The sequence below is a fragment of the Hippoglossus hippoglossus genome, chromosome 19, assembly GCF_009819705.1.
Source record: "Hippoglossus hippoglossus isolate fHipHip1 chromosome 19, fHipHip1.pri, whole genome shotgun sequence".
In the NCBI taxonomy this organism is placed as follows: Eukaryota; Metazoa; Chordata; class Actinopteri; order Pleuronectiformes; family Pleuronectidae; genus Hippoglossus; species Hippoglossus hippoglossus.
Genome location: NC_047169.1, coordinates 15754400 through 15779774, shown reverse-complemented (window position 1 = coordinate 15779774; position 25375 = coordinate 15754400). Strand labels below are relative to the sequence as shown.

Below are 25375 nucleotides of genomic sequence, written 5' to 3'. Positions count from 1 at the left end.
TGACCCATCTTATTATTGCAGGATGGGCCTTGGTTCAAATCTGGAATTCTCCTTTTCAAATAAACTTTATTAGCAATATAACGTCTTCACATGGGCTTTTACTCATATCCTGACAACACTCAACTATTCATTTCCTTCCTCTATAACGGACATCTGGACTTCATGGCTGGCAGTGATGATCTTAATGACAGCTCAGCACTTAAAGCTCGATCCAGTCAGAGTTCTTTTCATACCAACAAGGCTGAGCTCTTCGTCTCAGAGCTACCACGACTGTTGATGTGATTATGAAAGATCGCCCGCTACTCTCAAATCAGACATTAGGTCGTCCTAACCCTCCCACCCAAAATGCGGCCCAGATGCTGGTGCAGGCAGCAGCCATCTTCACATCAAAGTGCTGACTGGCCTTGACCAATGCTCACATCAGCCTCCCCCAGTTGACTCTTTGGAGGTTTCATAAGATGATGACGCTACCATATCATGACAAGAACGAAGAGACACCTGTCTGCTCGAGGCTATGGTAAAACCATGTGCTGTAACTAAATCTCTCTGATCCACTGATTCCAGTTTCCAGTACAGAGCAGGGTTGGGTTGAGCTACAGCCATTCATATATACATGGCTGCTTTTTTAATTAAGTCCTTCCTAATTTCTTAGTAGCTGCTTTGTAATGGTTTAAAGGAGACATAAACTTTTTTCAGTTTATCTTTCCTCCAGTATGTTATAGTTTTTTTTGTATGTAAAAGTTCCGCAAAGTTAGAAAAACATTGCTCCTGAAACACAACAAAAGCTGCACCTGGCAGTTACCGATTTAAATTAATGCAAAGTAATAATTCTCTTCTAATCCCCCCCATCCATTTAAAACATTTTCTAATTTGCTTTTTAGGACTGACTCTCTGGTGAAAAACAAACTTGCTTTTCAGTCAGATAGCTGACTAGCCTAGAATATAACAACAGGGCGAAAGAAATTAAGTAAAAGTGGTTGCTACCGTATTACAATATTTAGTAATAAATAAATGTGCCAATGACAGTCGGGAGATGCTGCACATTGAACATCTCACTACCACAACATGTCCTCGATTAAGGTTTCAACTTTGAGCTGTAAGCAGGAGAAGACCATTGATGCAGTGTGTGACTCCCAGATGTAAATGGGTGTAACCACGGGTGAAGAAGGGTGTTACTGAAAAACAGCATATGCATGAGACACATTACAGCCACCCACCTTCACCTGGATAGTTGGAACCTGTCAATATGTCTTATAAGGCAAAATAAGTTGAAACTAATAAGTTCCTCTAGGCGGAACTGAGTGTTTATTTCACTGAGAGCAGGAAAGCTGTAAATCTCATCTAATGAAGTAATCACAAAACCTTTTGGCATCAATCAGAAAACTGTTCAGCCTCTGGCAGCCAGTCAGTATCGTGATGACTTTGTTCTATGGGGGAGCAAACATGTGCCAATCTAACCGTGTAATAATTGTATCTGTTTCTCCTTTCTGACACGTTAAGTATCAGATTCCTGTCGTCTAAACGAGTAAATCTCTCACCGTCCTTTCCACCTCATCGACTGAGACGACCACAGCTCTGGCCCCTGCTCAGGGCTCCATGGTCCCTGTTTTGCTTTCGTAAAGCTGCAGAGAAGTATGATGAGGATTTCCGCTGACAGAGCTGTTGAATTTCTCCCTTGTGAGTTAGGCGCCGTGCCCCTGGGGGCGACCTCCCACGCCGCACAATGTTGACATATTCTGAGCTAGCTGTACAACTCTCCCATTTCTTTTGGATTCTCACACTTCACCTTAAACTGTGTGTAGGTGTGTGTGTGTGCGCACATGTGACTACACACACATTTACTCCTTCGACCTCTATTCATCTATTCGACATATTGAACTTTTATTCTCAGTTGACTGCTGGCTTTTCATTGACGCCCCTCAATTACCTTTTCAATCTCCTCTGCATTTGCCTCTGCTCCCTCAGAAACCGGGAATTCTCTGGCCGCACTGCTCCCTTAAAATGTGCAATTACCATTGTTTTCATTTTTAAATATCGAGTCATTTTGGTCAGGATATAATTATAATTAGGATATCCTAGTAATAAGTGCCAGTAATAAGTCCGATTTGACGAGTTCCCCTTCACGTTTCACACAGAGCTGGAAGGCTTTTTCCAAAGCCTGCAGTTTTGTGTCGGTGGATGCTTGGCGTCGCAGCCATGGTGATGGATTTGAGGCCCTTCTCAAAAACAACACGGCTTACCTTTAATCGCGGCAGTCCACTTTGCACATTAGCACAATCAATTTAATTGGGGAAATAGCTGAGCGAGAGGTGACATCAAAGATGCAGGCAAATAGCCCAACGCATGCAATCCCCCAGCATCCATAGCTGCCTCTTGACAGGGCTGTGCACTGGTGGCTGCAGTGGAAACTCTGAATCGTGCACAATACCTTGTAATGCAGAGAGAGGTCTCTGAGGCCTGTCAAACTGCATCACTGTGCCCATTTGTTCTGCTGCTGTTTTTCATGCTACCTCGGGTGTCAGGGAACATCAGGAGCAGCTTTGTTTATCCACCTCCACCTGTAAGAGTATGAAATAATACTCAACTTTTATGGTTTTAGGAGCCAGATTCTCCTTGTTTTACATCCAGGGATGGACACTGTCAGACCTGACTATTGGTCCGAACTCCAGTTACTGTATAATGCTGCTCTTTGGGAGTATATACAATATACACCATGTCATGCCATGTCACACTAGTCTACAGACGGGAAATTGTCACACTATGTGTGCTCTATATTTGCCTTTAGAACTTTCTGAGGTGTAAGTGCAGGCAGGAGCTTCATATGTTTTCAGGAAGCAGAGTTGATCTGGAGTAACATCGGTATCACACGTATTTGTTGGCTTCTTCAACAGAAACAATCCCTAACCCTAACCCTATTCACTTTGAATGGGGTGAGTTGCCCGACCTCATTTTGTGTTCACTCTTCTTGTCCCTCCTGTTTTTCTCTTCACCAACTCCCGAGAAAAATATCGGGCACTTTAGCTGCAAGGTCTGCACCATAGACTGCATGTGTATAAGGATGGACGACATGCTAGCTCCCTAAAAGTGAAGCCAAAGCATTTCAATTCCCCCCCTGGTGGCTGGCTGCAGTATAGGCAGCGCTCGTATCCAGTATATTTTGGTCTCATTTCTGGATAGTCGTAGGAAGTAGAGATGGGTTGTCCATTTTTATATAGTCTTTGGTCTCCACCATCTGTATCAGATACTTAACATACAGTTGAGTTATTAGAACTAAGAACAACTGCCTGGGCTGTCGGAAACAAAATTGGTGAGGGGGAAAGTTGCAGGCTGCAAAACCAAAGCAATGAGCTAAGAGGTGTTAAAACCATCTGTAGGGGTGAGGAAAACAAGTGACCTTTTGCAAATTACAAGTCATACAGGACATCAAAAATATTTTATTTAATTGATTAATGCTGCTTTAGTAAGCGGCAATTTGTAATGCTAAGAAATGAGCTCAGCAGGTAAATAAAGATGAATAATGTCATGGCGTCTGGAGCAGGTAGCCAGAGCACTGCACCTTTTATTACGTTCATGGAAATTCAGAGAAATGGTCCCAGCAAAAAAAAAACTGTGATAAAAATGACTTAAGGCGCCACTTGATTGGCTGATTAACGTGTGCCTCAGAGAACAACAACGTTTTCTAAGTCAAGCAGGAAATGGCTAATGGCCTGCTTTCCTTTTTTAAAGTCGTGCTTTTTGTTGCACGCCGTTACAGTCTCACACAACACTTGGCACCATTAACAATGGCTCGATTCCAGCATATATTCATCTATGAAAAAGTCCCCCATAATGCTGGGTTAGCACTTAATGAAATGTTCCCCAGCGAGTTCAGTCATGCATCTGCAAGGTTGTTACAACACAATGCAAGTGCAAAAACCTGTGCACGCTTTGTATGCTAAATCCAAACTGAAAACAGGTCCCTCCACTCCCTTCAACTTAAAATATTTACATGTATAAAACATGATGCAGGCCTTAGAAGAATGAAGAATCGAAAACACAGGATGTGGTTGTGTTTTTGATTCGTCATTCTTCTCAATGCTCGCCTTAAAATATGGAAATTGCAATGATTTCAACTGTGGTTACTCCATCTATAGTAACATGATTTTTTTGCAAATTCCACAGCTCATCTTTGCAACCTCTAAGTAGTTTTATACCTTAAAAAAACAGTTTCAAAACCATCCTAGAACACAAACTTATAATAAGGAGAAGGCATGACCAAACCGAACAAGAGTGAATATCGGAGCATATGATATGGGATAAAATAGGATGTAGGACAGATACCTACCTGGCGTTATTATTGGAAAAGTAAGTAATAACTTTGGTTTCTTTGCTACACCTTGTCCTGTTCTGCTTGCTTGACGTTGGGCTGTGTAAGTGAAGTTTTTTGCTAGTTTGTAATCAGAAGCATGTGAATCCATTTTGATACATGTTTAGCAAGTTAGCCAAACAATTCAATATGATACGTATCATGGTCAGACATCGATAACTGTGTCAGCTCCTTGCTAGCTGTGTTAGCTACCCAAAGACTTCAACGTGATTTGTTACACATCCGGGTTTGGATAGTCAGGCTCAGACCACAATTTATATTTTTTCGACAGCAAATTACGAATCCCACCTGTAGGGGGAACCTGTGTATAGCATTGAGTCCCTTTAAAACCTCCCACCCCTCACTTTAGTGAGACAGAGATGCCTGCAGAGACGACTGGAGGAGAAAATCTTTCTCCCCTCTGTCTCTCACTCATCAGTCATCACCACATGCACTGACCCAAGCTGAGGCTGCAGAGGTCAAGACCACGCTGTCCATCTCTGTTACTCCCGGTCATGAATAAACAGAGGCCAGTGAATGGGTGTGCGTGTCCGTCAGGGCGATCACATACACACAAAGACACACACACACAGCCTCGTGCCGACTCCTCTGACATAATTAGAAACATTTGGGATCATTTGCAAAGGGAACACAAGCTTTGATGGGATCCAGATGCACTACTGGGTTTCACCGAAATACAGGAACCCTTATTTACAAGGTTCCATTACAGGCTCCTCACCCAGGGAGGTGTGTGTGTGTGTGTGTGTGTGTGTGTGTGTGTGTGTGTGTGTGTGTGTGTGTGTGTGTGTGTGTGTGTGTGTGTGTGTGTGTGTGTGTGTGTGTGTGTGTGTGTGTGTGTGTCCAGATACTAAATGAGTGTTTGGACGTGTGGATCCTCCATTTTCAGGTCAGACTCAGTTTAATTACATTTTTTGTAAGATGTTATGTCATTTCTAGATACAACTGAGGGTTTTTTTTAAAGTGAATTCATGACTCTCTTGGTGGCATTCTGCACATCTTTATTTGTAATGTTTTTTACAATTGTTTTCTGTCTTCTCTTTTATTGTCATCCTTCTTTTGTTTTTCTGTGGAGGAAAAAGAATGGAATGTTGTTAAATGACAGACAAAGAGCACTAATGATTTCTGATTGCAAAACAGGAAGGACAAGGGTTGTCGCTTTTAGTGCAATGCTGCCACCTTGTGGTGAAGATAAAGAACAATTGATAGGGTTGAGGGTTGTTGATGTCTGGTCAGGTTTAGGTTCACCTAAGTCGCTGGGTCAGGTAAACCTTGGCTGCAGTTAAGGTTAGGATTAAACTTTAGATTTGGTTTTGGGTATGTGACACAGGGTTCAACTTGTGATTCAATTCAAATTTCAGCGATATCTATCAATATAGCAGATAACATTGGGGGTTGGTTTTACGCAGGATATTTTAATACTAATTTCTACATTAAATCAACACACAAATCCAAGAAAGAATTAAGTAACACATCCGAGCTAAAGCTGAGACAAAGGATTGTCATAAATTGTCTCTTAATCAAGTCTCTCGCCTTTTTGTCCAGTTATCCTCTTCACAAATCTACAGGGTTTCACTGTCAGTCCCCGACCTCTGTGCTTTCCTGCTCCATGTCGGGTTCTTCAGCGCACCTGAAAAACATACAAGACGACACTCCCCCTGTTATTTAAAGCTGCAAACTTGACTCAGGTGTGTGTGTATGTGTGTAGCTGCTTTCAGCGCAAATGTCCGAGTGAGAGCATCTGGAGTTTCTGTGGACTTTATACTAGGGAAGAAAGTCCGCAGAAACTCCGATGATCGAAGGAGCCCATGTGAGAACACAGTAGGAGATTCCCCTCTGGATTCATCGCGAGCAAATAGGGAGGTTGATGACATTTCTAGCATGCAAAAATGCAACAAAAAAAAAAAATCTCCGGATGAAAAGACACAGACAAAGATGTCAAGATAGCTTTTGGTGATAAGGTTGGCGCCGGTGTCGATGCTCTCCTTGTGCTGTAAACAAAAACACGTGATCTCAGCAGCAATATAATGTTACGTCCTGCCTCCTGCCTGTTGCCTCCTGTCTGCTGCACCACCCCTCATCTGAACGCTTCAGAAATAAGAAACGTGTCTGAGCGGAGAATCTCCTGCTGCGTTGCTCATGTGTGCTTGGCTGTAGTGTTTGGTTTGAGTTGGCTGAAGACATCTCTGTGGTGCACTGAACACCACTAAACAGACGTCCCACTGTCTTTGTGACGAAAAGGTGAAAATACGACCAGACACAGTTAAAAAAAAAGAAAAGTAGTGTCACTACAAATCACATCATGTCACATTAGCGAACAGCACTGACCTTTCTGCAGTGTTGGTGCTGATTACTGAGATCAGCTGATTGGGCCACTGTCCATTGATCAGAACAGCCTCACCAGCCATGTTTCCATCAGTCCATCACTGTTGTGTCACTCATGTGCCAGTGAACTGATCGATGGAAGGAAGCGTCCCTGCAGAAAACAAAACAACAGATAAATTAAGTACTTTAGGTGTGTGTGTGTGTGTGTGTGTGTGTGTGTGTGTGTGTGTGTGTGTGTGTGTGTGTGTGTGTGTGTGTGTGTGTGTACCGGGGGCAGGCCGATAGAGAGTCAGTCGAACCTCAGGTGGGGACATCTTGAACAGCCTCAGCACTTTCTACAAAAAAAGAAAAACTGTTATATTAGTGAAGCTGAAGTTACAAGAGCTGCTGTTCAGTACAATGTACCTAAAATAAAAAAACATACTTAGAAAATGACATGAGAAGAAACAACTCCTGTTAGCTAAAAGTGTTTATATCGTATATATATATGTAAGTAAAAATATTATATCTCCATTCATATTTGAGTACAATATTGGACATAATACTGAGCCAGTTTATGGAAAAGACCCTGCATAAAAGACTGATGCATTTGTTCTTGAATTAATGAATTTTTATTTGTGTGTCATGCACTTCAAGGTACCGAGTCTACATGAGCTTATAAAACACTGCTTACGCCCACTTCAATGGCTCAAGAAATAAAATACACAACAGACTGTATATAAAGATGGTCGACACATCTGTGACGTTGTGTTTGACATCACAACATGTTCTGTAAATCAGACTCTGCATGCTCCCTTGCCAATGGATAATTATTTAATCCCAATAAAAGGTTTGTTTCGTAAACCTATTGTTAGGCCTGTTAATTCTAAACCTATTCTTCAATTGCAGGATGTCACCCTCGTTCCTCACCCCACATGACTCCCTGCCATGCCACAGCACCACATACAGACAGTTTTGTGGTGTTGTCCCAAGGAATTCTGTATGTATTTAACCAAGACCCTTACAAAGCTTCACTTTTTTCAAAACCTTTTTCAGAGCCCTAAAACCTAAAATCTAGAATGATGCATATACCCCCACCAAGGCCTAAAAGGCCCTTTCTCGCAATGTTAAAGAAAGTGATGATCCTGGACACACCCCTTGATCCGGATCTATACCTAAATGTAATGGGTTCTTCCCTGACCCATACCTCATCCTTCCACCAAGTTTTGTGGAAATCTCTCTAGTAGTTTTACCATAATCTTGCTTACAACCAAACAAACGAACCATCAAACAAACTGACAGGGGTGAAAACATTTGTCAGGGTAAGAACAATCTAAAATGTTTAACCTCAAACTAAACCAATATGAAAGATGAACTAACTTGTGTTTATATGGGTAATTATGACTGATGTAATATTAGTATTATTATAGAAAAGTATCTATCATAGGCCATAATAAAAGAACAGCATCATATCCATCATATTAGAGACACCAATAAACCCTAAAATGAATAATGGTCTATAGAGAATTAAAGTACTAAATAAATGAAAGAGAGTTCTACACTGAATTGTGAAAAAACATTACCAAACAGATGAGTCAATGTGAATGAATAAAAATTGACTCCATTTGAATCTTGCTCATACTGGATAGGAGAGATCCTTGAGCGATTGTCCGTTGACGGCCAACAGGACGTCTCCCTCCTGGATCCGGCCGCTCTGCTGCGCCGGCTGACCGGGGAAAAGCTGCTTTATCCGCACCAGGCTGCCAAAGTCCGGCGTGGGTGGATCCAGCTCGCACATGACGAAGCTGAAACCCAGGCCTTTGGCACTCTTGTTCAGCGTCACCTCCTGGGTGTTGTCTAAAGGGTTCAGAGGTTGGAGGGTGATGGAAGAATGAGGAGGTGGAGATGTGGGGAGGTCGGGAGATAAGAGTAATTAGAGACAGGGGAGTGGAGGGGGGAAGTGGAAGAAAGGGAAGAAAAAAATGTTTGAGATTGTTTTAATTTCGTGTTGTCTTGTTGAGCTTTATACACATCAGGGGCTGTTCGTTTGAGCGCAAATGTCCAAGCGAGAGCCTCCGGACTTTCTGCAGAGTTTTTCCAGCCAGTCCCCCAGTCAGTAGAAAGTCAGGAGGAGCTGATGTTAGAACACAGCAGGAGGAAGAAAGTCCTGACTCAATTTTGCGGACGTCCTCCAGAGGTCATGTCCGAAAACAGCCTTAGTGTGACAGGATTTTGATATAATTGAGCATAGCGTTAGTTCAGGCAGGTCACAAAGTAAAGCGCAGCCACAATCCAGCACGTCAGTTGACAGCAGCAGATCTCTACGCCAGCCCACATCAGCTGATTAATGCCTAATCTGTGCAGGGATCTTTTGGCTGTTTCTCCCCTTGCCTCACTTTCCAAGGAAGCTCATGGGACGACAGGAAAGTGTGCTCTCCCTACCTTAAAGGGATTATCTGCTCACCACTATGCCAATGAGGTGGGTGAAGTGTTTGAGTCCAAAAAACACTTTAGGAGTTTCAGGGGTAAACAGTGTTGCAGCCAAATTTACTTCATTTGTATTGTTTTTGGCTGCAAGGCTGTTTGCACTCATACAAATGGATGCAAGAGTGGAGGTGATGCTTATGACCTCCAACCTTGCATCCACTTGTATGAGTTGAGATTGGGAAGTTATTATCATGACTCCACAATCCTGGTGACATGACCTTGTTTCATTGTTGTAGGACGTCTGTTTGTCCACTTTCCGTTTTTCTCCCGACAAAATTATTAAAATTTCCGTCATCATAGAAATTCAAGGCCTGTTGATTCATTGTCATCACTTGCATGTGCTCTTATGTGGATGTGATGACACTGACAACATTTTGCTACATAAAGTTATTAAAACTTAATTTAAATAAAATTACATTATAATGGAAACTGTCCACTGTTGCTTGATCCGCTGTTCGAGTGTCAGCGACGAGGACAGAGGAGAGAAGTGGGATGACAGATATAGAAGGACAGGGTGAAGGATAAGGGAGGCCAGAGGGATAAGAAGAGGAAGGTCAGGGTCAGTAGGGAAGATCAGGATGAAGAGGAGGAAGTGTGTAAAAGTTCACCTTGAAGCAGTCCGACCCGCCTGCTCAGCTATTAACGCACAAAACGGCTTAAAGTCGACCGGCTCTCTCACGAACGTTCTGCCTCACTTTGAGACCAGAGCTGCGTGTGTCAGCTGACTTAACACATTAACGTTTGTACCCTCGCTAGTTACCACCAGAAATACTCAGCAACTGCAACAAATGTCCACTAAAAGTGCTTTTTGTCACAATAAAAGGCTCAAATTGTCATTCTAGGTGTTTGCTAACCATTTGGTAATATAACATAGGGCTAGTCATTTTTAGACATTTTGATTGTTAATTGTTACATAATCATATCTTTAGAACTCCATTGGTGTGGCGTCCTACCATCAGTTACGAAGCTGTAGTCTCTGGGCTGGTCACTGATCGTGCTCGTAGGGGTGCTGATGGACGAGCAGCTTTTGAGTCTCGGCCGACTGGTGGCTGGACTGAGGCTCTGATTGGACGCGCTGCTGCTGGTGTCTGCACTGAAAGAAACCCTGGGCAGGTTCACCAGCTCCCGCTCCACAACCATGGTCACCACCTCGAGAGGAGACAAGGGTGTGATTGAGAGAAATACAGACACCAACATTACCCATGGCTGGCATCGGGATTATTTTCTCCACCTGTGCTATGATGGAGCTGGACCAAGACGTGGAGAGGCTAAGAAAAGTTACTTTAAACTGAAGTTCTTGTTTTCTCTATAAAAGCACATATGGGCACACAGCACATCCGTTATAGATATAATTTTTAATTGAATTTGGCCAAAGATCATTAGCGACCACAGCACCCACGCTGCCACAATTCATAACAAAACCTCATCCAATAGTCCAATAAATAGAAGTATATTTATACTATTCGCATAACAAGGCAACTGTGCAATGTTTCCGGGAAAAAAGGCTATCACAAAATCTGAAATTAAAACAATGGCAACTATGCTCACACACTTTTAACATACCAGTAAACTGGTTATCATCACAAGTATATTTATTTTGCAAACAAGAATAACTTTCACCACTGACTATATTCAGACACACTGCAAGGCGTTGGTTACAGTGTTACAGAATTAATGTCCATCACAACCTCAGATGTAAATTAAAAATATCCACAGTGCACGCAGTCTTGGATCGGGTTGGGAGCGAGTCACTGTTTTGGTTATTCATTTTTAAGTAGTCTTTATTATTTATATATTCATTATAAAAAATAAAAAAGAGTACCCTACTAATATGTGAGGGGGCTTGATTGGGGCTGCATAGATTTGTCACATGACTATAGCCCACCCTATAGTTGTATAGTATAGTGTAGCGCCGTGCTTGACATATCCATTTCTTAAGAGAAGGGTCTTACCTCTCCAGTTTTACTCAGACGCTCCACAGCCTGCTGGTAGGTGAAGCCCTGGAAGCTAATCCCATCCACCTCCAACAGTCTGTCGCCTGTAACAGACAAATATACAAAGAAAAAGATGAATTACAGTTTAACTATCTTAACCTATGTGTATTTCTTTATTCTTGTTTTAGTTTTATATTAAGTTTGTCTCAGCTTAGAACCTTGTGTTCATTTCAAGTTTGTCTTGTAACGTCCATCATTCTACTTTGAAATATACACACCGATATGAATGTTGTATTGTTGTATAGAAGTGTTGTATTTCTGTGTCACAGTGTTAATCAGGATGTTGTTATTGTCCACAACCTGAGCATTTACCATATCTACCATTGTGATCGATCCAATGTTGGATTTGTTGTTGAGCTGTCGTACCTGTATGGACACGTCCGTCTCTCTCTGCAGCCCCGCCTGCTACGAGACTCTTGATGTAGACTCCTCCATTAGGAAGGTTAGTGTTGACGCCACCCTGAACAACCAGTGACAGAGGCTTTTAGTTCAAACCATCAGTGTTATTAATGGTGAAGAGGAATTACAGAGTGTGATAAAGGTAGCAAGCTTTACTCAAGAAAAAGATTTTACAATAAAAATTAGTCTTAAGAGGTGACAAAATAGAAGATACTGAGTTTTCCTGCCTGAGATCTCCAGGCAGGGAGTTCCACAGCTGAGGGGCCCCGAAAAAGCCTGTGCACCTTTTGTGACAAGTTATGATTTTGGAAAACTATGGGACCCTGCTTCAGGATCTCAAGCAGCGATCAGGCTCATAAAGTAGAGTTAAAAGATCACAGATAGAGTTGGTACAATGTGGTCATTTCTCTGAGCAAAACCTAGCAGTGCTGTTTTGTATAAATTGTTGTACGTTAGGCTTGCTTATACCGTAGTAAAGTGCGTTGCAGTAATCCAAATCTTGACAAAATAAAAGCATTGATAACCATTTTTAGGTCCATAAAAGAAAAGGATCTAATTTCGGTTGGCTGGCTCAGTTAGGCCAAGGACCAAAAGATGCTGCAGAATCAAAAATAACTCCTGGGTTAATAGACATAGACAACAACTACCCAAAGATAATGTTGTTAAAAATACGTTCAACCATCACTCTACTGCAACTTCAAAACTTTTGGTGCCATTTTCAAATAAGGGTTACTGCACGCAGGATTTATAAGTTGTACCTGATAGTTTAATGAATCTTAAACCAATTCTCCACTGTAAGACTTCAAAGAATAATGAAAGGCAATAAACAGGATAAAAAAAGTCTTTAACTGTATAAAAAAAGGAATGCTTTTACTAGTGGTGTATTTGTACATTGTGGTGTTGCAATTTTTTCTTGCAAACTATCAGAATACTTATACAACCAATGGTTGCCATGCAGCTAACATGCAGTGGTGATCAGTGAGTTGATCTCTCTCTCTCTCTCTCTCTCTCTCTCTCTCTCTCTCTAATCTTGTCAGACCGCAGATGTTAATGAGATTGAGAGGAGCAGACTCTCTGACTCACTGCTGAAGATGAGTCGCTGCACTAATACTTCGTCCTTCCTGACTGTTCATTCCTAAGGATTTTAATCAAATCTCTCCAGTGTAAACACATTGATCATATGAATACAACAGTCCATAGACATACAGCTATTGTTAATTGAAGACTCTAAACTGCCTGTAGGTATGAATGTGAGCAAAGTATCTGTATGGCAGCACTGCGATACTCTGGAGTATATGCATATACAATTCAAATGTTATTATGGGCAGAATGTCTGTCTACCTTTGACAACCTTAGCAATTACCCTTTGTGTTACACAATGGCTGAACTGTGGTTTATTTCAGCTTTGCTTCTCAGTGGCAGATCAAGGATTTCTCTCAGGGGCTATAAATATATGTCCAGCATCTATGCACAATTCCTGATTCAGTAAGGTGCACATTTAAGTCATTCCTTGTTTACTGGTAGCTCTTTAGCTCTGAGCAAAGCCACACATCATTGTATATTTTTTGAAAACCGTTCCTTGTTCGTGCACATTGTGTTCGTCAAAAAAGCTTAGAAAAAAAGCTTCAGGGGGCAACCAGATTTTAGCTGGGGCCAGTGCCCCCTGGCCCCCCACCCCTATATCTGCCCCTGTTCCATCTGCCACCATTTCATCTACCACAGTGTCACTGGAGTGTAAAATGTTTTATGAACTCACCGAGATGCTGATGCCCAGACTTCCTGCTATCTTCCTGAGCTCCACGGTGATCTCCTCCGGCCTCACAGAGTTCAGAGAGGTAGACAGAGAGCAGCCGTCCTGAAAACAACACACACAGAAACAAAAAGTGAGTTCACTGCCCTGTGGTTCAAAATCATCACAGCGCAGTGTATTTGTATGGGTGGTTTTAGGTTATCGCTGGTTTTCAATATATCTCAATATGTGTTTGACAAGCCACCATAATTTAATAACAATAGCACTTACTGGAGGTAGAGTAAGATGTTTTTACTGTTTCTATTAATTCAGACCTCCCCTATGAAGGCTGAAATGCTATTGATTTCTAGTTTTATTAAACTATCTGAACCATCACCATGATTGTACCTGTGCACCGAGGACTCGTGCTCCACAGGGGACATGCAGCCTGTTGCCCGTCTTTGGTGTCATCATGCCCGAAACTATATCATCCAGGCCGCTGTCCTCTGACCGGCCGCCTATCATCAGTGTGGTCTGGGATTCGTAATTCCTCAGCACAGGAGAGCGCAGGCTGTTGTGACTGAGGGAAGCTGGACAAATAACAAAGTAGCTTAAATTGCTTATTGTCACCTCAAAATACTGAAGATGTCCATGCACTCTTAGAGTATCCAACTTTTCCTTTGGTTTTGTTGAAGCAACAATTAGACATTTTAGAAAATCTGTAACAGACATTCAGAACAGCTCATCCAGAGACACAACAACAAAAAGAATGTTCATCACTAAGAAATGGAGTTAACAAAGATCTAATATTTACATCTTATTCATAACGAGCAGGTACCTCAATAGGCTAATTACTATGTCAGCTTATTATGCACATAAACAAAGAAGGGTAAAGGGTCACAGCCATACTATCATCACAGACACACACACACACACACACACACACACACACACACACACACACACACACACACACACACACACACACACACAGAGCGAGCACCTTTTGGCTGTGAGATAATGAGCTGCACCTCCTCGGGGCTGCTCTGCATGACCTCTGCTGCTTCAGTGAAGGTGACGCCCTCCAGGCTGATGTGGTTCAGAGAGATCAGACGACCACCTGAGGGCAAAGGTCACAGTGAAATGACGCTGGTGTCCAGTAACAGTAAAGAAGTGAAAGACCCCCACCACCACTTCTGAAACTCTATGTGACCCCCCCAAAGGTCCACAGATTCCCACCAAAACCTCCCATAGCCTCTCTGCCCTCATTTGCACTGCCACACATTTGCTGCATCCAGAGGGAGATGCTGGATGAATTCAAGAGAAAACTTATCACCATTAAACTCCCAAAAAATCTTTTAGCTTTAATTTTCTCAGGGAGAAAAGGAGAAAGCTAAAATGATCCACGTGATTATTTACCTGGTCTGATGCGTCCATCCTTGTCAACTGGTCCACCAGGAACAATGGAGGCAATAAAGATGCCCAGGTCGTAACACCCCACAGTGTCCTCCCCCACTATCACTATACCTGGATGGAAACATACCACAGGTGTGTGAAAAAGAGAAGAGAGAGCCTTTCTTCAGTGACCATCGTGGAGTGTGGTCGGCTTACCAAGGCCAAGCTTTGGGTCTTTCTTTAAGGAAACACAAATGACTTCTCTCTCTGACGACGACCCCAGCCTAGGCCGAGTTTCTGTGAGACGTGTGGTTAAAGAATACATAAACATTAACTTACACTGTATATATACTGTATGTTGCAATGACAATCCCCAAAGCAGTGAAGCAGATTTGTTTTAGAGACTTTTGGATGGGGCAAAGCATCATAGGAAACTTCTGATATTAATCCTTTCTAGTCCTAACTCAAGATTCAAGATTCAAAACTGTATTGTTCAATAATGTAGGCATTAATAGACATGTATCTAATCAGATTTTACACAATAAGACACAATAAATTACCCTGGAATAAAATCTAGTCAAGGGTTGGCAAGCCTGAGAAAACAAGTAAGAGCAGGCTACAATATAAACCTGATACATATTGCCACCTCCCATCAGCCCACTTGTCAAAGCCCTACCCCCAAAACAAATGAACGGGAACTAAATAACAACTGCTAGAAGTGTGCGTCATGTGTCATGTGTGGGTTATCAGTTAAAGAATATGAGCAGTGTGCTTGGGTATGCTGTACCTCTGGCTGCTGGAGAACCAGAGGGGACCTCAGAGCCACTCCTCAGAGATAATGCTGGGGAATGAATGCTAGTGCTGCTGGGCTGACTGCTGGAGCCGGTACTGCAGAAGAAACCCAGAAAGAGAAAAACTGAGAAAAACATCTTCAGTTATTGTTTAAGCGCTTTTTAAAAAAATAACTTTTTAATGTGGAAAAAAAAAAGAAGCACAATGAGGATGAACCTCTGCTCGTTGAGGCTCTGTTGCGGCTGTTTAACCCGAGCCTCGATCCTTGCTGTGACGTCGTCACACAGCTTGGTTATGGACTCCTCCTGAGGTGTGGTCAGACCACTTTCATCCTGTGGCGTCTCGGAACATGAGAAGGACTTGAGCCGGCTGCTCTGGGCACGACAAACTGCTGCATACTGCACAATGTTCGCCTCTGGAGGTAAAGGCAGATAAATATATAAGTCTTGAGTTACTGAAAATAGGTTTTGTTGGTTTATCTTTTTCGCGAATGTTCTCTCTATGTTGAGTCGAACAGCTGACCTGAGTTCAGGCTGTAGGTGAGCTGGCGAGAGCTCATCTCATTGTTGAACTTATGCTGGGCGGAGCACAGGTCACACAGATACTTGGCTACCTTCGACCTTTCTGTGATGAAGATGTACTTCTTCTTGCTGCCACGGCTCTCTACTATAAATTTATGCCTCTGCAGGGACAGGCAGGAAAAGTTTTCAGAAAATGTTTTTTGAATTTCATACATGAAATGAGATTAAACTAGGCATTTTTAGACATTTTAATGAAGAATTCTTACATATTACACCAATATCAACATTCCACTCACATTGGAGGAGATGGTTGCGGTCTCCCTCCAGAAGAAATTCTTACTGGTGGACCTGCAGCCGTCTTTAACCTCATAGACGATGACTCCTTTGGCACAAACCCCGAGGATAATCTCTCCTTCTAAAGGCTTTTTTTCACGCGTCACACGGTGGAACAACACACCATATTCAGGCAACTGCTGACAGACCTAATGGGACAAATAGAAAGTAGCAACCGTATTTCAGATGAAAGAAAATGGTGCTGGACTTTCACAATCAATAGATATAGATTTCAAATTTCCCTACTTTGAGGAACTCAAGCTCTGATTCGTCAGTGAGCATCTGAGCGTTGTTGGTCTGAAGTCGTAGCAGCTCGTCTTTAATGTAAGGCAGGGCGCGTTTCTCCATCACACTTTTGGGGATGTACTGGTCCGGGCGGTAGTAATTCCTACCATACACCTAAAACAACAAATCAAAACCTGGTACTTACACAATCCATTACATGCTGTTAGTTCATGTAGATTGCATTGTTACAATTATAAAGTTGAATTTTAATAATAAATCATATCAAATAACTATCAAATCATAGTTAAAGAGAGAAGGAAAATTCACATTGGGAGGGATAGAAGCGTTATGATCTGAGTTTCCTCTCAAACAGTAACAGATTTATGGGAAATATAGTCTTAAAGGCACAGTGGCGCCACCATAGACTGTATATAAAGATGGACGACGCATTTCCACTTCCTCCCACTATCTATAAATGAAGCCAAAATATCCCAGATGTGAACGCCACCATCTTACGCATTTGGAGCCAGAGTCTGTGCAGTAGCAATCGGAGGATGATTGCTATTGAGGTCCCTATGATACGTGCGCTTGAGCAATTGTGAGTCAGTCTCAGCTGTCAATCATGATGTTTTACCCCATTTATATTGCATCAAATGAAAATGAACAATCAAACAAACACCAGTGTGATAAGAACTACCAAAAATGCCAAACCATTACTTGATGTTTACTATACCTTTTAGTGTGGTCCTTGTCCAACTACTAACATGGAGGAGGCAGGGTTCATGGCCATAATGCAGCCAACCACGATCGAGACGGTTTGGCTTCACTTCTAGGGAGCTTTCATTTCATCCGTCGTTATATACAGTCTATAGTTTTTCCTCTCAGAGAGCGACAGGCCTAAACTAAACTGCTGCTTTATCATGCATATTGTGAATCACTCAACTATAATGGAAGTGCAGTACAACAATGCTGCAGGGCCCCTTTAACAGCCTCTGAGGAGACCACTGCCCCGGACTAACCTCAGGCATGCAGTCTCCATACTCCGTCTGCAGGGCCAGAGCACCCAGGTACAGAGCAGTCTCCTCGTGGCAGGACAGCCGGTCGTCCAAAAGGTCTCTCCTGAGCTGGAGGTAATACTGGTGGCGGGTCTGTTTGTGTCTGATAGAGAAGCCCAAACATATCTGAACAATTCAACATGACCTTATTAGGTATATTGCTTGAAGAAAGAAAGGAAGAAAGATACTTACAAAAGAAGAGACATGTCACTGACAAAGAATTTGACCCTGAAGAAAAGAACAAAGGTGGTTGTAGGCACTTTCTTCCAGCTATCTGGAGCAACTTTGGAAATCTTGGTATCGTTGTCCACAAAGAAAAACTCATTATCTGAAAAGAGAAGTGAAACATCTAAGTGGATACATCACGTAGAATAACATATTATAACAATATTCACTCCACTACCAGGGCAGTTAGTCATTTGTCTGTTATATATTCCTGTGCTGCTTTACCATCTATGTAGGCGAGGCCAAAGTAGAAATGTTCCATCAGGTTGGAGTGAGCCACAATCATGTCAAAGACGTCTCCTCCTCGGGATTTCACCTCACACTTGACCAGGATGCTCTGACCATTTGGCATCACCACACTCAGCTCTCTCTGGGTGGTTGAAGATTTCCCTTTCTTTGACTGTCAAAAAGAGAAGCATGCATTTGAAGAGGGAATTTCTGGGGCATTATCTTTAAGAGCCTTAAAAGGGCAATGGGAGGGACCATTGAAACAGTTAGTGGTATGTGTTGCATAAAATAGAAAAATCTGATTTTTAACAGATCACTAAGTACCACATTTGGATTCCTTGCAATTTTAGCCTTTAGTCAATGAGGTTTTATATTCTAGTCGTTTAGGACTTGCATCATTACAAGCAGGTTGTGCAACAGATTAATCACCAACACTGACCGCCCTCGACTTAAACAGTCAGCTTATCATATATGAATGAATGACAGGTCATTTGGTTGAGTTTAAAAGGAAAAAATTGTGTTAAAAGTGAATTGGTTTCAAAACAAATTTGATGGATCATGCTCTAAATTTTAAAAGAATGAAATTTGAAATTTGAAAGGAAAGGGAGTGGGTCACATTATCTATATATATTACTGGGCAGTCCAACTTCCAGCTGATGGTCTCACTGAGTGTCGTCCACACAAACTTTGGTGAGATATGTCATTTAAATTCCTTTAAACCTCCCAAAAAATAAATAATAAATATATATATATACTGAATTTATAAAAAAATTTCTACATCTCACCACAATGGATCCAGGCAGCTCCAAGACGACAAGCGGCTCATCTAAAATTCTCACGAACTCAGGACCAAGATCCTGCAACAGACAAGAAAAGGGAAAGAAAGCAGTTAATATGTTGTCATCCGTGTCAGTAACACAGATGATACCTCGGTGTGTCTTTGTTGTTATAAATGCTGGAACCCAATGGGATGTTTTTTTAATGTATGTCAAAGAAGAGTTGGCCAGAATAATATCATAGGCCTGATTTCAATTGTCACCATTTGGCTCACCTTGGCTTTCTTGTCATTCAGACTCATTTGGGAGTCAAACTGTGTTAGTGATCTTAAGTTGGCCGTTCGATTCCCGTCCATGTACGGACTACAGGGGCCGCGGTTCAGCTGCTGCCAGCTGCCGTAACTCTCTCTGTGTCGACCTCCAGAGGGGATCCTGGAAAAAAGTGAGATTGCCATTCTCAGTCTGATGAGAGTCATGATCTGTCACGATCATGAAATGAAACCAGAACATATATATTTAAAAAAACAGTTTATGAAACCATTGAAGGTGTGTTTATGATTAATGTGCACATTTTAAATTATCTATATGCCTGTCACACCTGTTCTTTTGTCTTTGCTTGTAATTCAAATGTTAGAAAAGAGGTGTGTGTTGTTGTTGTTGTTTAAATGCTCTTTTTTTCAAATTCCAACTTCAAAGCATACGAACACATCAAAGTCAGAATGACGACTTCACAACTGTGGAAATGGGACTTTTTGAGGAGCGTGTGAATGCGCGGATCATGCACACTTCATACCCTGCATGCTCGGATGAATAAGACGCTCCAGAGAATGTTCTGGAAATCTTCTTCTTCATCGCCCATGTTGAGTAACTGAAGGAGCCCCCTGGAAAACAAAATGGTCCATGATACTTATGCCCACATGCCAAGTTTACACATACTCCCTTTTTTTTTGCTGAGAATTAGATGAGTAGATTGATGACATTTGTCTGTGTGCTGAACATGAAGCTACAAACAGACGTTGGTTGGCTCACTAATAAATTTGTTTTATCCCATCTTAAAGATTCCTACAAATACCTAAAGTAGCTAACAACGTCCGTAGCTCATTTTGGTTCGGATGTATAATTGTATGCTATGCTCTGAGTTTAAGAGCTGCTACGAGTGGTTTTATTGCCTTGGGCTGCCGTATGCTAAGATAACCAGCTGCTGGCAGTAGCTTCATATTAAGTGTACAGACAAGAGTAGCATTTATCTACTCATCTAAATCACAGCAACAGAGTGAGTATAACCAAAATGTGAAAACTATTGCTTAAAATCGGACAGAAGGCATCACGTTCTTACTGTGTAATCTGTCCCTGACCATTTGACTGCGGTCTGTTAGCTGGGATCCATTTTCAGCCATGGACACATGATCAACCTGCAAAGACATCATTGTCCAGCTCAAGGAGCAAGCAGAAAGTGGGTGGTATCAGTAAATTCAAAAGAAAAATGAAGTAAACTAAATGAAAACCTTTGATAACTAAACAAGAGCTGAAACCACACAAATCGACCAGGTCCCACGTGCTGCACACTCACTGAGTTCCTGTAGACATCTTCCACCAGCTGTCTTACGAGGCGCTCAGCAGGAGGCAGCATGGCGGCCTTGTGGTGAAGCTCACACGTCTCCAGCACCGTCAGGAGGTCGGCCCGCCTCACCACCATCTCCTCACACATACTAAGCAGTAAACCCTCCAGCCCTGCACTCAGCTGGACCGGCTGCGAGGAAACAGGTGACAGGAAAAGAGATGATGCACAAAAACATGCGAGAGTACGTTTAAGCAAGAGAAAGTATGAGGGAGGAACGTACCTGGTTATGAGGTAGATGATAATCGACGCACCAGTAAAGAGTCATCCCCAGTGAGTACACAACCATCTGATAGAAAGCAGAACAGGCAAACTCTTATTCCTGCTCGTATAAAAACAATTCGTCTCAAGTCCTTTTTGGGACTTTGGAGTTCTTGTGTGTGCATCGCTCATGCTATCAACTGATTACTAACCATTTTTGCATTGATTAAAGGGGCATGGTCACAAACAAAAACAATTTTAGAGCACATAGGCCATTACAGCTTTTTTTCTGTCCTAACCCACATGTTAGGTTAACCTTGTGTCAGTTATAGTTCTACATACATTTTGTATCAGAAGTCGTCAAAACAACTATACTAGTATTTTTCCAACCTTTTCAGCTGGAGTCCTGGTGGAGGCAGCATAAGCCTGCTGGACCTCAGGAGCCGTGAAGGAGCTAATATCTTCATATCTCGCACAGCTCTTGAAGGCCAGACTCCCGGTGGCTGACAGTAGCACCGAGCCTGGGCTTAGCACGCTGCACATGTTGCCAGAACCTGAGCAGAGAGCAGAACAGACTCAGAAAGCATACAGATGTGGGCCTCTTTAAGAAATTATGCGGCAAAGCAGTACTTCTTGTGGCCCGAGCAAGATGGATGCAAGCCTAAATGTGTCCCTAATATCCCCCCAAAAAATGCATGCCTTTTTTGGATTAAGGTGTAATCTGGATATGAACATGCCACGGTTTACTTGTGGCCCAGATCTGGCAAACAGAGGCAGACTGCCAGTGCCATCATTACATGCGGTTTGTGGGCCACATGTGGGATATGAGCCATATCTGGGCAAAAACAATTTTGCTATGTGGGGAAACTCGTGACATTGACCAGCTCAAGGGATTTGGTAGCCATCACTGGATCTATATTCTGTGTTTGTTTTATAAAAAGTCTTGGATAGAAATGACGATGAGCTCAGTGCAAGCAAGTACGATACTTCAAGTTCAGGAAAAAGCTTCATGGTAAGTGGCACCACATTCTATTTGAATGCATGCTACCTTAGAACCGAGCCCTGTAGCCAGGTAACATGTGGATCTAGAAGGAAATGTAACTCGTAGCTTTGGTTACTTTTGTTTGAGATGTCCAGTAGGGCCTCAGTGGTGGCGAGCAGCAGACACCACACATCATCCTCGTCCAGCGGCGACCCCCGGGCCTCCAACACTTCTGCCAGGGTCACAAACGTACCCATCCTGACAAGGAAACACACATACACTGATTTCCTGGAAACCTTTTCTAACCTTAACCATAGTTACTTGCCTTACCCTGATCCTAAACTTAACCTAAACCAAACCTAACCTTAAGACATGTCTTTACCATAACATTTTACTGATTTAAAGTATGGGGACTTGTTTTTTGTCCCCATAAAGAAGACAAGTCCCCACAATGTGACTTTATTCACAGATTTAGGTCCCCACAAAGTAATACCTGCACCACATACACACAAGCAGACACACACCATAGACATTTACTAAGAGCTAACGATTGATCTTACTTTTATAAATTTGCAAAATATTGTGCACAAATTTTGTTGCAGTATCCAAAGCTTATATTTGCTATAAAGTTCCAACACAAATTGTGTGTGTATAACTATATACTGTATTTATGTCAAGGTGAGAGTTGACAGCAAGGATGTCCTGTTGAACCTTTAGAGGTGAGAGGTTAGCCTTTCAGACAGACAAGCTTAGGGGTTAAGAGGCATTAAATCTAATTGGAAACAAATCCCACACTTCTGCTAACTGCAGTCATATTTTCTCGAATCCCCCAAAATAAATTGCATCTATTGCCAACGTCTAGCTTCACTTAGAAACATACGGAATTCAAAAATCTGACTGCTTCAGTGGAGCTTCTTTTAGTTTTACTTGATTACAGACAAACAAGAATATATGTATAATATAATATAATAAAGTTGTGCAGTATGTGTCTTGTTTGTTTGCTAAATTGTATTTTAGATTGTGTCAACTCTGTCAACCTGCTCCACCTTTGCTCAGTTGAGTCAGACTTTGAGCAGTTTTAAAGTACTTGTGCTTCCGTTAAAGGTCTCAAACCTTGAGAAGATTACAGTAATTGAAAATATCCAGTACACTGATGGCAACACGTCATTATGTCCTGTGTAACTACACAGTGTAATAGGCTTCCGGTTGGCAAGAAGAGGCGGGAATGCAGATGGGAGTTAGATCTTACTCTATAGTGAACATCCTGGTCAATCCTGAATGTAAGATTTTAAAACCACTTTATTCCTCCTCTTCTAATAAGAGAATGAATGGAAACCATTGTTAAAAAGATGTAGGTGGTTATTGTTCTAACTCACTTGAATCTATTGTAATTTCACTGGCTGGGACTGCTGTCGTTATTTATGCTATTAGGACATTGCATTGATTCTGACACATGAGCAGAATTTCATCACTGACAGAAACCAGACCACAGCAATTTGAAAGTTTGCCAAACGATCCTGCTCCGTTAATCAGGTTATGTTTATCCTGATTCAATTGAACCATGATAACCTCGGGTGAGGCGTCTGCACGGTAGTTGGAATAGTAAGTATTACCTCAGTGTGTTGATGATCACGTATGATCACAGCAGTGGGCATGGAAATGTAACGGACGGCGATATTGATGTCAAATACAGACTAACAACCAAATGAAACAATGATTATAATAACATTAGTGTTTGTTGTCTTTATATGGATAATTCCACTATCACCTCCTTCACATGGAGCTTCTCACATTGATTTAAGTTGTAAATCACATGTCAACTCAATTGCATTGAAACAAATCAACACTTAAAAATACCCCTCCTTTAAAATGTATCCAGGGAAATCTAGCCGAGGCTCTTTTTCATCAACACCCTGCTGTGTGAGTTTGAAGCCTCTCTCTGTGTCGCCCTCTCCTGCAAACGAACCATTTCAGTGTCGATTCGTGAGCCAAATTGGGTCGCTACAGAAGCGCAAATGCAAACCAGAAAGGGAAAGGCATGGTGACCGTCTGTGGTGTGTGTTGGTTAAATCAAAGGAGTCAGCACGGAGTCGGCAAACAGACATTTCTAGGCCCACAGGTGGTCTGGTGAGTCATGTTGGAGGCTAAAAATCATTATAACTCGGTTTTGAGACATTGTACGGCCTACCTTATTTCATCTGGCATCTGAGGAGATTCTTCTTAAGGTCCTTCAGACATCCGCCACTCTAATCCTTCCTCTCATGCATCGCCTGCTGCCATTCTACCCACCTCGTCCTGCTCGGAGGGCTTCTGTCCGTCATGGCAGCTTGTCAAACATGACAGATCAATCTACTCTGCAAACAGGACACATCAGCTCCATAGTATAATTTCCTCTGTGCTATCAACTAATGACGTGCTGTTTCTGCATTTTCCGTCATTTTCGACTATTTTTAGACTGGGGCGCATAAGAACATAATTGGATTTGCAGGACAGGCTAATGGCAGATGGGGCAGCAAAGGACCAAGCTGTGTAGGCAGCACTGTGTTAATCTGATGTTTTAACCACAAGTGACACAGTGTCCCACTTTCTTTCCGTGCCTTACACAGATTTACACACAGACTGACTAATACATATGATTTTCGGAATTTAACAAAACATGCAACATGCTTTTAAAACCTTATGCCATTCTTAGCGATGGAAAAGCATGTGAAATCTTACTTAAGAATAACCACTATGCAAATACATGTCTTGATGTAACACTTATGCAAGTAGTGTATGAAGTATATTTCAGGTCATATTTTCTCTTCAAAAACATGCAAAGTGATCTGTAATGAAATAGCCTGTTGAAGCTGCGGTGGCTAATAAGGTAGAGCAGGTGGTCCACTAGCCACACGGTACGCGGTTCGATCCTCAGTGTCCTTGGGCAAGATACTGAACCCGAGAGTACTGTCAGTGTGTGAATGGTGTTATATGTATGTCTGCATTCTGTGTGTGAATGGGTGCCTGTGACTTACTGTAAATCACATTGAATTATATATATATATATATATATATATAGACTGCACATATACGTGTATGTCCCTGCTACCAGCAATGGGGAAATTTGTCCCCTATAAGTTAAACACAGTTGAGTGTAGTTGAGTAATGATATAAAGGTAATACCTAAGTATTGAACAATAGCACTCAAGGAAATGTGTTCACTTTCTACCAGGACGAAAAATCACTTATTTCAATAAGTTAAAAAAGTACTGTAAGTGTAATGGGAGCTTGAGCCACCACAGGGAAGCTTAAGCTACTTTTTCACAATGTTTTTTTACTTTGGCAAATATCTACCAAGAACAAGCATAGGTCCAATCCTTAGGAATGTAGAAATATCAAAATAAAATGTCTTGTTACTTTACAAGAGTATTTTTAAGGACATAACATTTTGGGTAAACTAACCCTAATAATAAAAATAATAATACAAATCTTAATAATCATAATCATCATCTATTTTATTTCACAGCACTTATCTGGACACCCAAGAAAGGACACCTTACAATATATTATAAAACATAAAAAAACAGGTCTTATTTCTGCATTTTCAAGAATGATTTTGATATGTAAGGGATAAGTATAACTATATTAATGGTGTCTGAAATAGTAGAACTCAAGTTATCCATGTAAATATGTGTTAGATATAAAAGGATTAAATGTCGCTTGGCTTTAGAGAGACACCATTTTTTTTTATATCTGACCAAATGTTCTT

The 25375-nt window shown here is 41.7% G+C and overlaps 1 protein-coding gene across 1 annotated transcript; it reads right to left on the bottom strand.

The window, feature by feature from the left end:
* Nucleotides 1-5896: 5896 nt before the first annotated feature.
* On the bottom strand, nucleotides 5897-23926 carry frmpd2 (FERM and PDZ domain containing 2). Its single transcript, XM_034570293.1, has 29 exons — nucleotides 23816-23926; nucleotides 21764-21885; nucleotides 21036-21199; nucleotides 20668-20733; nucleotides 20397-20576; nucleotides 20163-20238; nucleotides 19620-19707; nucleotides 19102-19258; nucleotides 18836-18907; nucleotides 18048-18222; nucleotides 17790-17925; nucleotides 17562-17700; nucleotides 16564-16716; nucleotides 16281-16466; nucleotides 15986-16145; nucleotides 15680-15878; nucleotides 15459-15559; nucleotides 14888-14968; nucleotides 14696-14803; nucleotides 14280-14396; nucleotides 13685-13866; nucleotides 13304-13402; nucleotides 11515-11608; nucleotides 11107-11192; nucleotides 10108-10303; nucleotides 8310-8524; nucleotides 6957-7023; nucleotides 6692-6839; nucleotides 5897-5993 (listed from the first exon to the last, which is right to left on the bottom strand). Exons 1-28 carry the CDS (start codon nucleotides 23830-23832, stop codon nucleotides 6802-6804), a joined length of 3474 nt encoding a protein of 1157 aa, XP_034426184.1. The 5' UTR covers nucleotides 23833-23926; the 3' UTR covers nucleotides 5897-5993; nucleotides 6692-6801.
* Between the last annotated feature and the right edge of the window lie 1449 nt (nucleotides 23927-25375).